The following is an 18,261-nucleotide window of genomic DNA, read 5'->3' on the forward strand; positions in this document are numbered from 1 at the left end:
TCAGCTGAGTCCTGGCAGTAGGATCAACGATTCTGGCAGAATTCACATTGTGATTTTGCTGCAGTCATGATCAGTACTTTCTGAGTTTCTCCAAAATATGGAGCGCTGGAGAGGAGGTGTGGTACAAGATCAGTGGTTTGTAGCCTTGTTGTTTGTCAAAAAGGAATTTTATGCTTTTAGGGTCAGACGTAAAAAATTTACGTCAATAGGAGTCCAGTTTTTTTACTTTCAGCAAAGTCAGCTGTAGTGAGGAGGGACTGGAGAGGTTTGATGTGGTCCTGATGTCCTTAAAACCCCTTAGTGTGCCAAAGCTAATGGGGGGATCAGAACTGTTAAAAATAAGACGATCTTTTGTTAATTTTCTTTTGTAAGTTTTCTCTCCCCAGTAGATGTAAGTTTGAGTGCGAGTTGTTCATGTTCTCCATCACAGTAGCCTTTCCAATGCTTCACAGCAGATTGCATGTAGGCATGGAGGTTTTCATTTAGTCCCAGTTGGTGACTTACTGCCTCTTGGCAGGTTTCTTAAGTGACTGGGCAGCATTTTAAACCTATGAGGACTGGATTCAGTCACTCACAATGGCAAAAAAGACTTTCTCACACACCTTAAACTCACATGTCACTACATAGTCAACTTCTATGGTCTTTTATGTGAATTCATGTCTTGTCACAAGGCTATTTTAAAGAGGTTCTCTGTCAAAGTACAAATATATATGCTGGTCATTAGTCAGGATTAAACTCCTCAGAATTACATTCTACTGCAGTTTTGTAATCACATAGGAATGGTTTTGTTCCCAAGAGAAATTTAGTAATGACTTTTAAAATGTTATTTTCTAGCTTGCCAGTGTAATGGCCACAGCACCTGCATCAACAGTAATGTCTGTGATCAATGTAAAAACTTAACAACAGGAAAACAATGCGAAACGTGCATGCCAGGATATTATGGGGATCCCACAAACGGAGGACAGTGTACAGGTAAGTCATCCTGCTGGGAGAAAAAAAAATTGAAGTGACATTTTATGTAATGTGAATTTAACTTTTTTAATGTAACATGAAATTAACTTTTCTTTAAAGGTTAAATGTTTATTTGATAATACAGATGAGTTAATCATCTAAGTTAATGATTCAAAATCAGATTAATATTTTTAAGAGAAACTTTGCATTCAGAATCATCATTTTGCAGTTGTCATTTAGTCTGGATGCTCTAAGAACAAGATGGTAATTTAAAGATGGTTAGGGTCAGTTAGGGAAAGGAGGAGAAACAAACTGTCTTGTGGGAGCAACACCTTAAATCCTGATATTTCAGAGAGGCATTGTTTCATTCCATGTAAACAATCCTCTTAAAAGCAGTGAGAAAGTACTTATAAATGAAGTTCAGTATCTACCATAATGTCTGATAGCACTGGTTTGTATAAACTTGTGATGCCAGTGGAAAAATTGTGCATTTAACAGACCAACAAGTCTTATTCATGTATAGTTCAAACAGAAAAGCCTGGTACCCTGAGGATTCTAAGGTACCCTAACCTATACAATCTGTTTAGTTTTATAATTGCGGCATTGGAGGATTCTCGTTGAAATGAAAGAGAGAATGAAGTCTAATACTCCAGATGGTTTTTGTATATTGCCGTAGGGCTGCTTTTTTCCTTGCATGGGTGATTTTAAAGTTGACGGTAACTCTTTCCCTTATAACTAAATGGGGGGAGAGGGGATATATTCAGTATGAAAAGTCATTAAGGTAGTTGAGATTGAATCTAGGAGGGTGCTAGAAAGTTTTGTCCCATGACTTTTTCTTCTCTATTATTGATGTTTCTTTAACTGGACCTTTGCTTCTCAAGGAATATTCATTCATTTAAAGCGTTCACTTGTTCCTCAGCACTTTAACATGCAGTAGTCAATGCACAAAGCACAATATGTAGAAAGTGTGTTCAAGGGGATGGAAAGATTAATGTCTACCCCTATTGACAATTGCATGTTTTGCTGGTGCTTTATGATGCTTTAAATAATTCTTAATAGTTCTCTTATTTCCTGAAGTTGACAAAATGTTCTTTTGCTGTCTATAGCACCTTTATGGCAAAATGATGTATTAATATAGTTTTTTTTCTTCAGGGATACATTAGCTATCAACCAAATAAGCATTCCATCACCTTTAGTGAATTATGTGTAGTGCAATAATGGCTAAAATCAATTTATAAGACCAGTAAAATTATAAATTTTATGACTTGCTTTTTCAACCCTAGTCTGTAAGAGTACATATTTTTATTGGTAGACATGATTTTAACAGGAGGTATTTAGACTAAAGAGTGCTTTAAAAAATAAAGATGATAATTATTTTGAGGCTTTATCTGCATTGGTATATTACATTTTGTAGTATAGACCCCATAAATCTGTTGAATTCTTTAAGACATTTTGATGAATGTAGTCATTATGAACTGTTAGATTTTCTTCAGTATCATGATTTTTGTTCCTGTGATAGAGGTACCCAAATTGTGGGCCAGGGATTTCTGCAGGAAAAAATACCAGTCATCCATAGATAAGTTAAATTAATTCTACTTGGACTTAAGAGGATTTTGGAACTATAGTTGAGATCAGGCAGTGTGCAAATATAAAGTAAGAAAGAGATGGTTCTAATCTTTTTTTTTCTCTCCTTCATTCTGGTAATGCTTTTGGTAACACAGAAAAAAATTGAAAATAACTGCAAATTAAAACTATAATTAAAGTAAAAGCATGAGGGGAAAAAATATGAGTGGAAGAAAAGGCAACCCAGTCAGAAGCTGAACTTAAGTGTGACTGAAATAATTGGAAAATGAGAAAGGAAATGCTATAGAATAGCAAATCAAAGAAAAAAAAAACCATGAAGAACTGAAAAAAACCAGTCATCCTCATATTCCTTTCTTGTGTCACTTTGCTGCTGTCAGCTGAGTTTCTGGTTTCTGGCTGGACCCTACCAACGTTTCTTTTCTGCTAAGGCTCATCCGTCTGTACAAGGGTTGAGATGCCTAAGCATGTGGTGCATTTTATCTTGGAGCTCCTGAGTTATTTCTTTGAGGATCCAGATTGAAAACTTTTTAAGGGAATGACAAGATAATGACTATAACTCTTAAAGTACATCTGTAATACTCTAATATTCTTCATATAACAAGTTGTTATAGTTACAAGGGTGTAACTTGGTTATTAATCGGAGAGCAGTTGAAGCTGGGAAAAGAGGCTGTGCTCGATCTCCACAGTTGAGAGGCAAAGTGGAGAAAATAAGAATTATTCTCTTAACATACTCATGACAAATTACATAAAATATTTTTTTTTCCCAGTGTCCTGACAAAAGTACTTATGTGTTCAGTACACGTATTATGTATTCTGCTGTTGTGATATATATACTTCTAGGTAAAATCTGACCTCCCAACTTAGTTTGACTATTGGTGATATAGATTAAAAAGATTTGCAAGAAAAAATTCCTTTTCTTTTATAGGCTGGATTAGCCTTTGTTGTTCCTTAGATCCCTGATGATCTTGAAAGGAAGGAGAAGGAGACGCATATCAAATCTTTCAGTCCTTGGAAAACTTTTTTTTTCCTTAACTATGCCAATCCTTTCCTAAATCCTTTCTGTTTATGCTTCTAGGAAGTTATTCAAAAAGCTCTGAACGAAGCTGACTGTCCACCCCTGAGTGATCATTTCTGTTCTGACCTTTGTCCAGGGATGGAAAACTCTGTACAAATATAACTATTTTCCTTATTCTACTCTGGGAATAATGATGCCTTTACAACTGTCATCAGATAACTGATGCATTCATAGTGGTATTGCATAGTTATGCTATCAAATTACTACGGGATGAGTAACAGCTGTTATAGGAAAAAGATATAATTCATGTTTCAGAAGGTTTTGAAGAGTTGTGATTAAAGAATGGATAAAAAAATTGACTTTTTTGGATTTTCACTCACTATAATTGCTGACATTTCAATAGCTTTAAAAAAAACCATAAGGACTCACTTTGCATCCTGATATGATGCAGGCTTAGTAGATGTGACAAACCTAAAAAGAAGGACAAAGAAAAGATGGAGGCATAATAACAGACTTTACATATACAAAAGGAAGCTGAAAAGAGAGAACGATGATAAAGTGCCTTCCCCCATGCCCCCACTTTGGCTGAGGAAGAAGTAATGGATTTAGGTTGCAACAAGAAAGATTAAGGTGGACTACAAGGAGAACTTTCTACTGGTTAAACTGTGAAATAGATTGCCTAAAGATGTTATGAAATCTGCATTATCACCTACACTATATTTTTAAAATTTTCAAACTTCTCTAGCTTTGGAAAAGGGTAGTGGACTAGCTGATTCCACATGTTCTTCTCCAGTCATAATTTTCAAAACATTCTTAGAGTCTGAGATCTAGACTGCAGGGAGGTATTGAGTAAAGGGAAAGTACTCCAATTATAAGAGAATGATCTCTGTATAGCAAAATGACTATGGATATTTGCCATACTATGCGTGCTTAATAAAGATATTCCTAAATCTTACATATTACTTATTTTGGAATCTGTAGCATTTTTGTTATTGTGGCATTAAAAAGCTTTCCATCTAAAGTAGGTTTACTCTGTGATTGACCCTCGCTCTAGTTTATTGTTGTGTCAGAAGTGTGGTATGTCAGTTATTGATGGGCAATAATTTGACAATGATCGTCTTTTCTATAATTAATTATTGTACTTTTTCTTCTTAAAAAATCATGCCTAATACCAATTGTTCATTTAAATTCTGTCACTTGTAGTGTGTCTTTTATACAGAGAATGAGAGTTAGAGTTTGTATTCTTGGTGTATACATGATCTTTATATTCAGTAGTCCTAACATTTGGCTTTCAGTAAAGCTGTATGTACTCCTTCAATTCTTTATGGCATTTCATAGTACAAATATCTAGTTTGAATTATTTTTATATTTGATTCATTGCTACATTCTATACAAAAATCAGTAATAAATTGCAAAAACCTTTTATACTATGTTAATAAAAGTTCTGTGACTGTAATTTATTACAGTTATCCGTTCTTATACTAATTAAAAATGTTTTCAGGTAGTTCTTATGTCTGTGATGTGAAACAGGTAGCCAAAATAGAAAATGAAATTAATTTGTTACCTTGCCTTATGATACATTTTTAGTTACACAAAAAGGTTTGCATTCTTTGTTGGAAATAAATGATACACAGTGCACAAATTAGTGAGTCCAGACCCTGTGTGCGTGCTTAAGATTTGTAAGCTAAAGCTCCTGTATAGCAAAGAAAAGTGCAAAGCAATAGTACCGTCAAAGTTACCACATAAAGTTACAGCATCCTTTTTAAGAGTTGGCTCAATGTGCAAGAAAATAAGAGGGAAGCCAGAGGTGAACTCTGAACATGAGGGAATAGAGCGCTCTAGCACGGGACAGCTTTTGGGTTCCAGACCAAGCTCCAGTTCTGTTTACCCCTTTTATCTGACTGGTCTTGAGTGCAAATGCATGAGCAGCCCTTGGAATGCTAAATACAGTGCTGTCAGTCTGTGCCAAAAATATTTAAGGAATCAAACCCTCTAGTGATTTGACAGAATAAGGCACACTCACACTCTGTATTGTGCTGAAGCTTAGATGACAGAGATGCACAGCTCAGCTGCTTTTGCTTCTGAGCAGGTAAAGCTATCCAGATGTAGGAAACCTAGGAAGCCTTGTAGTCTGAAATGCTGAAGAGTTGGAGGATATTCCAAATCACTTCGATTCATTTTTTAAATTCTGCTCAAGTCCTACTTGAGGTACAATTTTGAAAGCTTGAATATCAAAAGTCAGTAATAGGAAATTCATTATTCAATATTGATGGATTTTGGAAATAGAGCAGCTCTAACTGTAGGTGGGAACAGATACTGGCTTGCTGTCATGGTGGTTTCTCTTAGTGTTATATTTTCTTCAAGGTCTTGTTCTGTCACGTACTGCATGTCTGGGAAATATGCAACTGTTTTGTAGAAATTCTAGAAAAAATACAGTAAGATGTGTACTACAGACTGCAGCTTAAAGTACCAGGAGAAAACAATATGGGAGATTGCTTGGAACAATTTTGCGTCATCTCGGCAACATTTTAAACATTATTTTCAAATTTATTAATCATCTACTTAGTTGTCAATGTTAAAAAAAAAATTAGCTGCTTATCATCTTGTCATTTCCTTTATGCATGGTATTTTTTTAAATTATTCTTAAAATGTATGAGATGCCAGGAGAGAATTCTTTACAGTAAAGTATGACACACACTGTGAATGTATAATACATTTAATAATAAGATAATGTAAGCACTTTGCTGTATTGCCATTTTTTTCATAAAGTGATAACATCCCAAACAGCGTTCAGTTTTCTCATAATTGTACTACCATTGCTGTTGCTTTTGCAGTAGGAGTAAAACTGTGAATACCGGCACAGCAGGAACATTGTGTTTTAACTTGCACCGCGCTCTCTCTGAATAGCCTTAGAAGGCACGGTGTTTAAGACACTGATGACCATTCTGTAAAAGCCTCCTACCAGATGGGCTGTATGCGTGAAGTTTTTTAAGCAAGTCTGTAGCATTTCTATTGCCTTTATAGGTCTGTGCCCTTCTCTGCTATCATACAGCTGGATATTTTCAATACTAAAGGCAACAGCTTTCCCCCATGTTTGATTTGTAATAATTCTGTTTGAAAATGTGAAGTTAATTGTTTACTAGAAACATTTAATTTTTTACCAGGTCTTCAAACTATTATCAAAAGCGAACATGTTTCTAGTGAGTATACACCATGTGCGTATCAAGTCAGTAGCACCTGCTGCAGCAAGGTCAGAGGTCTGGGTGCCTTTTTTGTTCCTTCATTACATAGAGTGTGAAGGACAGAATAAATCTGAACTTTTCTGCTATTCTACTAAAGCATCTGTCCCTGTAAGAGCATACCTCGTCCAGTGTCTGCTTCTTTTGCACATGTGCATACATCTACACAGACTACTCCCTGAATTTGTTCCACGTGAATTTGGGCATCTATGCATTAGCCATCCAACTTACATATATCTACAGTAAGTGCCTCAAGAGATTAAAAAAAATTAAAAAAAAAAAGGCATCAATAAAAGACTAAGTTGTTAGGCTAGCTTTAAGGTACCTTGACTTAGGTGAAGTTGACCCCAGCAATAAAATAGTTGCCTAGATATATTTGTGATTATTCCTGTTGGTAAAAAGAAGAAAAAATAAAACTTATTAGTGACTTGCTGATACCTAAGATGTATCTTCAGTAACAGGAGGAACATCCATGATGTTCAAATCTTGCTGCTCAAAGAATGTGATTATTCTGCTGAGTAACTGACATCTGGGATGTGGGGGTTTTGAGAGAAGAGGCTGAGGATGGCAGAAGTCATTACTTCTGGTGTCTATGAAAGAGAGACATGAGAAAGATGTTAAACTTATCATGGCAGCTAATTGAAAATGGTCTCCTTGGTTTTTAGGTTCTATTTAACTTTGAAAGGTGTCTACTGGGTGGATTTACAGATCATTTTTCTCTGGCACTGTTTCTAACATTTTTACCTATTCAGTAGTAGCAACATTTGTAACGTGTTTTCGTCATGACAGTCCATGGAGGAACTGATACTGATTTCCTTCCTTCCCTGTCTCTCCAAAAGAAATACTGTTAAAAGCTACCATGGGCACCATCAGGAACAGAGACCTGTTCCTGTAGTGCACAAAGGGCAATCAGTATGTTAGATATTTTGGAAAAAAAAATGTTTCATTTACAAGGAGCACATCTACATTAGAGTGGATTTTTTGAGGCAGCACATCTAAGAAACCCCACAAATACTTTGAAGTAATCTGTAGTCTGATTTATCAGAACACAAACATTAACTTAAACAAGATTATCTATGGAAAACTAGGGGAGGTGTACTAAAGAAAACCAACTGGAAACAATCTACCTTTTGCTACCAAATAATTTCAAGGTGTGTGTCCTTCTTTCTTAGATTTCTTTCCAATCCAACAATTTCTTGCTGTGTCCAAGCTGTATCAGACTCCATACAATCCACACTAGATCTTAGGAAAGTCTTCCCCCCCCCCCCCCCCCCCAGTTTGTTTTGATTCTGTTCTTTGACATAGATAGGCCTCTTCCTTTTCTGAAACATCTCCTGGTTTCTACTCCTGCTGCAGGTTTTATGCTTCTTGTCATCTCCTCCCTCAACCCCGACTACTGCTCCCAGTAGTTTTTGCAAAGCCTGTAATTTTCATTTGCATCCAAGGAAGAAGCAGTTTCCTCTCCCATCTAGAGAGTACAAAGTGACCTATAGTGCCCAGGACAATGTAAACAGGCGGTCTTTCTGCTTGCTCCCCAGCCATACTCTTGGAATATATATAAAGGCAGATATAAGTATGTGTGCATACATACACAATGCACAGTATTTGTATATTAAATTGTAATACAGCAAATTATATAATTTCACACGTTACAGAAAGCAACTTGTCTTTTCATAATGCAAAAAGTTGATAGTGTGACAAGGAAAACAGTTTAAAGTTCAGTTTATTTTTTTGAACTAAAAGATGCTGTTGTCTACTTAGTTGATAGGAAGGTACCTGGTAATTTCCCTTTAGACTTATTTTTCTAGGTTTCAAAAAGTTATACAAGCAATGAGGGAACAGAAAGCAGCAGTCTCAACTTTTCACTTCAACACTATCACTACGTATCTTTTAAATTACCTGTAGTTTGGGATTGCATAGGGCAGGTGTAGAGAAGCATCAACCTAAATATTCTGAATATAAATATTTTATGACAGTATTTGTGGCAGTAAACTTACAAGTGGAAAAAATGATTTCCCTAAGAATAATTTTATTTAGTAAATATCATAGCACAATGACATTATATTTGAGCTTTAGTCTCAAAACACCCAGAGACTAATATATCATAGTGTTAGGAACTGTATGATGCTACTTTAAACAGACAAAACTAGGCAGATGCTGTTGGCCTGAGAAATAGTTTTTGGAAGGAGAAATAAAATCTTACATTTAAAACTTCATCAAGGGATTTTTTCAGTAACCTGGAATCACTTTGTTCTGTTGTGATTCAGAACTTTACAAACTGATTCTGCAGCAATCCTGGCCTTTGTAAATATTTTCAGCTAAAATGGGAATTGAAGATTGTCAGGAAAGTCCCACTGCTGACTGGTGTCTGAGACATATGTTGGGTACTTTTCAGGGCTGTCGCAAAATGGCTGTACAATGGAGGGATTTGTTCTCTTTAACAGCACACTTAAGTATTCTAGTCATTTGTAGCTGTTGGAGGTAGTTCATGCCAGCAGTCTGAGCAGTAGGAAAGTGATAATTGTTTTGTTTTAGGTGAAATTTATAGTCTGCTTTTTCAAAGGCTGTTTTAGTGTGCTAATTTTTTTTTTTTTTTTTTATTGTGAGTGTGACTGAGCGCTGGAGTAGCTTGTCCAGAGAGGCTGTAGAGCCTCCCTCCTTGGAGATATTCAAAACCTTCTGGATACAGTCCTGGGCAACCAGCTCTAGGTGGCCCTACCTGAGCAGGGTAGTTGGACCAGATGATCTCCAGGTGTCCCTTCCAACCTCAGTCGTTCTGTGGTTTGAAAACAGTGCCATGTACTGAAGCATTAAAGACCGGGTATTTCAAAACTTCTATTCTTCATGTCCTGTTATTTCACAGGAATACAGCATCTGTAATAGATTTGTGTAGTAGCTTTAGGCTCATCGCAGTTTGGTTCCACACACCAGTCCTAAAGGAGGATAATGCCTATCTCTGAAAACCTTGCAAGAATTCTTCAAATTTATATTTAAGTTATGACTAAGCTCCTGTCGTGTCAAGTGTTTAAACGGTGATTTACAAGGGATCTCTCCATTGCCTTCATATTCATTGGCCGGTTGCAGATCTTCAGTATGCAGTTGGAATAGTGTCTCTTAATACCCTGAACCAAGCAATTTTTTTTTTCTTTTACAGAATTGATTACAAGTTGACCTCAGCTGGTATGAGTATTCATGCTATTTTTTTCTAGCTCTAACTTTTCTTTGGCTCCTTTCACTATCATGATTTATGATTGTATCTATGTTTCCTTAGAAATGCATGCAAAAACTGCATGTGTTGTACAAGTAGCCTGGAGAGCTTCATGCAATAATTACTCCTCTGCTTCAGTAAGATGCTCTTTATGTTGTGTCACCCACTTCTGTTTAATTCTGTCTGCTTTGCAAAGTGGAATTAACACAGTTAGACGGGGAGGAAACATGCTGCTATCTGTGAGTGTCTCTGCAACTCCATCAGTGTTGCCCTGACTTGTACTGTGGAAGGGTTGATCCAGTGTTTGGATTCCCCATGCCTTTCTTGTTACACTACAGTTATCCATGCTTTTTTCCCTGGGTTGTAGCACGAAGCAGTCTAGCACGAAGGCCATTCAAAATCAAATCTAATGCAAGTGCACTCACTTATTTACATGATGTGCTTCTAAATAAGTTCTTTACACTATTATTTTGAAGCCTGGCAACCAGTGCATTTCTGTGTAGAGTTCAAATTTCCTTCATCCTCTGTTCACTTGGAAGGTGTTTTTTTTTTTTTCTTGTTTACTAGAAAAAAACAAGTAAAGCTTTTCTCCCCTAAACACGTTCAGTGGACTGAAAAGTTGTAAATGCTAGATGGACTATCAACTAATAGCTGTTACAGGATCACAGTATTGATTTCATACTGTGAGATCTAAAAGGGCCTTTGATGACTGATGGGCAGCTCTGTCAAACATTATGTGGCCAAATCAAAGAGACGAGATTGCCAAAAAAACCCCACCAACCCCCCAAACAAAAAATTAAAAAAACCCCAAACCCAACCCACAACAGAAAGCCCTTGCCTGATTGTTTGTTACAATTCTCACTTAGCATAAATGCTTGTGCTAATTTTTATAGCCCTGTAATCTTTCATTTGTGCCAGTATTATAAGGCTTTATGGTTGTATCCCTGTTATCTTGCACATGATTTTAGATCTGACCTAAGTGAGCCAAATGCTCGCTTTTGAATCATGAGTAAATAAGCTTTTTCCAGAAGATTGAGGCATCTAGTAGTTTTTACCGGCATGTATCTAGCCTCCATTCTTGCTGAACTAATCATCAAAGCACCCATTGCCTAAACTGATTTTGTACTCTGAAATGGGGCATTCTGTGCACATTGCCCGAATTCTGTGCATAGTATGCTTAGACTATCCATATATAAGGCCAGTGCTAAGATCAGCTAAGAGCACATGAACTACAGTTACTTTTGTTTAAAATCAAGGTGCTGGAAGGACCATCCCCCTTTCGCATAAGAATTTCATGATTATTGCACCCAGGGTCATTCCCATCCTGACAATCGGTTGATTCAAAACTGCACTTCCTTAGTCAGCATAGACTAAACCTTCAGTAGTCAGAGCAGATGAAATCATTTGCTCTTTGGGGAATTTAGGTGTCAAACTCCCAAACTTCCAAGGTGTCAAACTTCCAAAGCTGGAAGCCTCATGCCTTAGTACTGATATCTCATTTGGTAACCCGCCCTTGAAGCTTTCCCAGCCTCTGATATCCATCACTGGTATCACTTCCAACATCTGTTAATAGCAGTTCTCTGGGGAACAGTCATACAGACTGTCATTTTGATGAAAATATGTAGGAATTATTATAAGCTGTGATAACCAAGGAAACAAAAAATACCTGAGCTCCATAAAGCTACATGTTAAAGAAAATTAATTGGCCATTTTTTATAACCTCTAGAAAATTATATGCTTGTAGTTGGGACAAAATTTAGAAAATAGAGCTAGTTTAACTAGTGTATTCATTTCTTTATTTTATTTGCATTAACTTGTTCTGCTGCTATGACCACGAAGTGGTGACACATGTCCAGAAGTGTGCTTTTATTAGCCTGTAGTAATAGTTGGTTTTAATAGCACAAAACCCTCCGTTCTTAGCTATTAATCTTCAGTGAGCAATGACCTGATGTTTTGCTGTTATCATGTATTATTTAGAAACAAAACACAGATGTTCACAGTCCAAATGAATATAACATAATGCATTTCCATATAAAATGATTATATGCAGAAGGTAGAAATTTAAAATGGGACATGTAAATTTTGGCTCTCAAGCAATCATCAGTCTTTCCTCCCATTGAGTCTTGGAGTCATATAAAATTGCTTATTGAAGTCAGGTAAATTAAAAACAAGGTGAAGTACAACATTTAGTTTTGTAATAAATGGTGTATACATTATTTCTAAGAGACTTTTAAAAACCCACAATTTTCTGCATTTTTAAAATGATTCCTCTCTTGTATCTAAATTTTAAAAACGGGGAATGTGATGTGTTCAGCCACAAGAGTCCAGTTATTACTAATAGAAGTCTCATAGTTTTTGATCAAGTTTAAGCTGTCAGTCATTGATGTCTCTCATGCTTTCCAGCTGGTGGTGATATCAGCAGCAACTTTTGCAGCAGACCAATGTGTGCGCACATGTCCCTAGAACGCAGCACAGGCCCAAGGAAAATATCACACAGAAGTAGGAAAAGATACTTGCTGTCAAGATAACACTAACAAGCCAAGAATACCTACTTGCTAGTAGTTGGAAAGCAGGACCCTGTAGCTTTCTTACACCTGGTGATTTTAGTACTCAGCTGAAGCTAACCTCGTCCTCGTGTCACACGGATACGGGCTTCATGCTGCATTTAGTACAAGCAGGATACTGAGAGCTAGAAAGTTCTGGTGGGTATCAACTCCAGTACCCAGAAGGCAATTTCCACCCTTGTATGCAATGATATTTTACTCTTCAAAATGTTCGTTCCTGTACATTTCATCCTGCCTTTGCCTGTGCCACAATGCCTGGAGTTTGGATGCCTTTGTCCAGTGTTGTCCATAGAGGGCAGCACCCGCACTGTTGTGAAACTAATGAGAAGGGTGAAAAATAAGCTCTATCACTATGTAGAGTTCAATTTATTCGTTTTTAATAGAAATATTAGAGTGAATTTCAGTGTTTAACTTGCTATCAGAAACGAGGTAAGTAGTTGAATTCTGCTAGTGTTGTAGACAGCTGTAAATTTGGTCTTTTATCTTCTACAGGGGAATTCTGTTTTGAAACAGTTTCTGGTCCAAAAATCTTATATTCAGGGGCCTTGAGTCCTGTGTAAGGTAGGACTAAGAATGAGGACAAACAGCTTCTAACTCTCATCTGCAGGAAAAACTAACAGAAATGTAGAAAGCATAAAGGAACACAGTATCCTTGACTAACAGTATAAACAGCAACAAAAGCATTTTCTTCTGCATCTTCCTAAAGTAGAATTAGGAATGAACATGAATCGATGGGAGTTTTGACTCTCATAGAGAATGACATGGCAATTTGGGATACAGAGTTTTTATACAGTTTTTTTTGTTTAGCCTTTTCAATGTCTAGCATGTAGAGAATTGCATTTATGGAATTCACCGATGCATTAAAGATCGTGGGTTTGGGCATTCCATCATTAGATGTCTAAAATTTTAGAGGAAATTTTATATTAGGTTAAATATTATGTTCTAGAAGCCTTCTCTTCACAGTGACTAAGTCTGTGTAGTTAAAAATCAAAAGCATCTTTTAGTCCAGACACTTTGTGGTTATTCACATAAATAACAGACATTCAGTGGATTGGAGGCTTATGATACAGACCCCCGGAGTCTATGTGAATAAAGACATTTTATATAAAAATGGATAAATGTTGGAGATCAGTGAAAAAAAGAGTACGCTATGCTTCATACTGTCTTCAAGTACTAGCATATGGAACTAAATTAAAAAAAAAAATCCACTTGCACTGTTTGTCTTGTACCTTGGTTTCTGAGAAACAGGGGGTCACAAGTTCATAGTAAAACTCTCTGATAAGAAGCTGTAATTTAAGATTATTCAGAAAAAGAAAAGCTCACACGTGGTGCTAAATTCCAACAGAAAACACGATTTTGTTTATCCTATACAAACAAAATGACCAAAGGTCTTGACAAATTAAGGGGCTGTCAATAAATCCCATTTTGCAGTAGTGGTGGTGGTTTTTTTGTTGTTTTTCTTTTTTCTTTTTTTCTTTAAAGTGCTGAATAGAGATAATGACACCAATTGCTCATTTTTATACAATACCTTATTATAGAATAAAAACATTTAATATTAACTAAAATGCTGAAATTTGTTTTTAGCAGTCAGTAGAGGGCTTCTTAGTACATATGAAATATAAAGAAAAGAGATCATAGCACAATAAGGTATTCAAGAGAAGCTTCATGTTGCTTTTTGCAGAGAGACTGTCAGAATAGTTAGAATAAGCACTCTTTTTTTTAAGATGACCTTTTTCCCCAAAGGTGATTTGAAAATTTATTTTCCTTCCTTTAGTGAATGCTGTTTATTGAACAGCATTCAAGATAGTCTAAATACTGAGTGAATAAAATGCCTGTACTTGGGCTTAGTTATGAACTTAAATTAAATTCACTCCAAACAGAATGTATTCCAAATAAGTCCTGTGCTACTAAAGCAGAAGAAAAGTGGATTTCCATAAGAAAAAGTTAGTTGAGGAACTTGGAAAAAGACATCTTTAACAAATTACTGTTCCAGTTATTTTTTGACTGCCAAGCAAAATGTGCTAAGCAAACTTTTCAGTATGCTATTAATGGTTGTGTATACATATAATTTTCTTTTTGCTTTGTTGTAGATTAGACCTGTATTATAAAGTATGATTTCTAGCATAATTAATTGTAATTTAAAAGCAAAAACTCAACTAAAACTAGGACACTTTTTATAAATACATTTGTATTCCATACCTTACTCAGAATAATCCTAGTTGAAGGACCTGGAGTTATACTTCAAGGAAAGTGTCATTGTCAAGCTATGTTTAGATGTCTATAATTTTGTAGGAGAAAAAAAGAAGAAGAAACTGTTGAATGTAACATTCCTCATGATTAACCTCCAGAGAAAGATTATTTGGGTGGCTGTGGGATTTCATAAGGTTTTGACAGGATGTCTGTTTGGCATATTTAATCTTTTTGATGATTTTCCTTGATTGCGTACAGAAGACTTCTATAAACCTCCTGTCAAGCACAACTTGTTAAAGCTAATGCTTGATTCTCTAAATTTGATTTCACTTACTAAATCAGGATATGTGTGTTCATTACAGAGTGGTCTGATTTTAGGAACAGCAAGGATGGGAAAGTACTGGTTCAAGCATCAGCTTAGGATTGCTGTTGAAAAAGTCAGTGTTTGTGCAGAACTGCTAACTGACGGTGCGGTGGGTTGACCCCGGCCGGCACCTAAGCATCACTCAGCCACTTGCTCACTCCCTGCCCTCCCACAGTGGGATGGGGAGAGAATAGGAAGAGCAAAAGCGAGAAAACTCGTGGGTTGAGCTAAAGACAGTTTTAACAAGTGAAAGAAAAAGGTGGAAAAAACAAAACCAAGTGAAGGCAGTCACTCACCACTTTCCCACAAGTGGACCGATGCCCAGCCATTCTCCAAGTGATGGCTATCTCCCAGACAGCCCCCCCCTCCCCAATTTTTATTGCTGAGCATGATGTTATGTGGCATGGAATATCCTTTTGGTCAATTTGGGTCAGTTGTCCAGATGGCATACCTCCCCTCCAAGTTATACATGTTTTTTTTTTTTTTTTTATTAGCACCATAATCAGAAGATAATAAGTTAAATTCAACCCAGGCTTGAGGTTCTTGACCATCAAGATTTCTTTTACTAGTCTTAAAGATGAGTAAAATAAACTAGTTGAAGTTTCTTTTTGACTCCTTTGGAGGAAATATTTTCTTTCATAACAAAGTTTTCTTTCCACCCTGCAGAAACACAATGTAATTGTGTAGCTTTATGTCTAGTAACCAGTTTTATCGACTATAAATAGTTCTGCTGCCTAAGCTTGATTTCTGTAGTATGTTGCTTGTATAAATGTAACTTCACCATTCAGGAAAGTTGATTCCGAGTTATGCAAGTGGAGTAAGAACAAGATAGATTTTTTTAAAAAGAGAAATAAAAGAAAGCAAACTTATTTCTGAAATTTTACAAATATATAATCAATACTGTGTATTTAATAAACTTAATCTAAACTTTTTTTAGGTCTATGATGCAATAAAGATATCTGAAGTAGTAAAAAGAACAGCAACAACTTGTGCTATCTTAATGTGTTTAAGTAGCAGGCATTTTGTGCTTATTCAGCATCTTAGCATGAGAACTAAGAATTCAGGCATTCTTTAATTGATCACCACTTATTACTTTTATAGATATTGAAGAGATACAGCAGATTGTATCTCTTTATCTTGATATATTATATATCTTGATTTATATTATATTCCTTTATCTCTGTGCTTATTTTCTCTTTTCACAAAGATTAATGACAGTTCTATTGCTTTCACTGATGTTGGTGATCAAGTCCTCCTGCATGTTATTGGGTAACATAGTTTTTGGCAATGATGAATGAGTTGCTGTGCATTCTTATTTTTGTGTTTTTCAGGTTTACATGTTATAAATTTATTTTATGGAACAAGGAATGTTTATAAAATTTATTTCTGATGTGCTGTCTGAGCTGTGTATCAGTATGTTCACCTTCCTAGTGAAATTTGTAGTCATTGGTTTCCAAAAGATATTCCCAGAGGAGATAGGCAGGGCATGATATAGAAACTTCTAGCTGTCTAGAACTATAGTGATTTTTGTCTGCTACTTATAAGCAAACATATTTTACCTTTTGTTGAAAGAGAGGTCAAGAGCTCATGTAGCTACTGTGTCTAGGCTGAGAAGATGCTAGCCTCTGATTGAAGGTTGGCAATTGTAAGTTGAAGATGACATTTTCTTAAATCACTGTTACTTGATCCTCAAATAAGCATTTGACTACAGCCAGAGTCTTCTTGTCCCAAATACAATGGAAATAAAAAAAAGAAAGTAGGCAATTCTTTCGTTTGTAATTTCTGAATCTACCCTTCTAGATTTTTCTAGGTGCTGAGAAGCTCTCATTCTCTCTCTTGTTACTGCAACCACTCACAGCTTCCCTATTATTCTCATAATTTTAAATGCAGAGACATCTGCAGTCAGTCAGAAATTCCAGCATCTCTGTCTGTAAACCTTCCCCAGGAAAATCCCACAAATATGTCTCCTGACAGCTGGTCAGTCTGACATGTAACATGCGGCATGGTATCTTCCATCACTGACTGCAATTTTACAGTCTAAAAGAATGTCCTTTTTTACAGTCTAAAAGAAGTCCTTTTTTTTCCCCTTTAATTTGGTTATGTACCCATCAGTTTAAATTAGATCAGAGAGTGCACATCAATCAGAGAGGTATGATGGAACCTCCCAGTGTAACAGGAGACCATGGAGTTACCTGTTTGAATCCCTACACGTGAATATGCCACCAGGACAGAAGAGTTAAGAAGTAGTTATGATGTTTCATTGAAATGGTCATCCCTCTCCCTAAGGGGTCTTGGAACCCCCCTACAGGCTGTTGAGAAAATAGCTTTTGAGGCATCGTGCAACTCATTTCCCAACTGGTAGAATGAAGATTCTCAAAAAACTCTTGTAATGGCATTTCTGTTTGATTGCAGTTGATTCCGCCTTCATTTTCTGAGCGGTGAATGCAATACATTACAATGGCAGACCGCATTAGTTATTTAAGGGGAAAAAAGCTTCACTCACAGTTGAATGCATTAAAAATCAGTCATATTTTGTACCTCCTAATGGCTAACACAGGGAAATGATTTGCTGACTTCTTTACATTTTGTGGCGTGCTTTTCTGATAAATTGTGTAAGGCATTTCTCCTCTTCGTGCTTTTACTCTGAATGACCAAGTACACACAAATAGTTGCAATCACCAGTTGTTGATTTCGGTTGTTTTTCACCTTAGATTGGATTTTTTTTTTTTGACATTTAAAGCTGCTATGAATAACCACTGAGTGGTTTTAAATTGTTTTGCTTTTCATACTGCCTTATAATATTATTTGATTTAATTTTTTTCTGTTAGAATTTAGGAATTTATACGTTCTCTTTAGAGAGGGGGGAAAAAATTGCAGTCTTTTGATGAAAGGAGGGTTTTGGCCAAAATTTTCAAAATAGCCAGTAGAGAAGCTGCTGCCTTTTCAAGAAAATTTAAAAAGACACAATTTAAAAAAAAAATATACTAAGCCTTTGGTGTCTGAAAAAGTCTTCTTAAACACCTCTCATATTGGACATGCAAAGATGAAGGCATCCAAAATCATCAGTTTGTGTTTTTCCTTTAAAAAAGACCCAACAAAACCCACTGTTCTAGTTTTTACTAAACCTAGTAAAAGTTTTAGTCTGT

At 36.1% G+C, this 18,261-nt stretch overlaps 1 protein-coding gene across 1 annotated transcript in view; it reads left to right on the top strand.

The window, feature by feature from the left end:
• The window catches only part of ATRNL1 (attractin like 1), a 536,524-nt gene that overhangs the window by 149,241 nt on the left and 369,022 nt on the right, over positions 1-18,261 (top strand). The window contains exon 19 of the mRNA XM_072870268.1: positions 835-972. Coding sequence (XP_072726369.1) covers positions 835-972 — 138 coding nt within the window. The remainder of the gene's footprint in view (positions 1-834; positions 973-18,261) is intronic.

The sequence above is a fragment of the Ciconia boyciana genome, chromosome 8 (assembly GCF_034638445.1).
Source record: "Ciconia boyciana chromosome 8, ASM3463844v1, whole genome shotgun sequence".
In the NCBI taxonomy this organism is placed as follows: Eukaryota; Metazoa; Chordata; class Aves; order Ciconiiformes; family Ciconiidae; genus Ciconia; species Ciconia boyciana.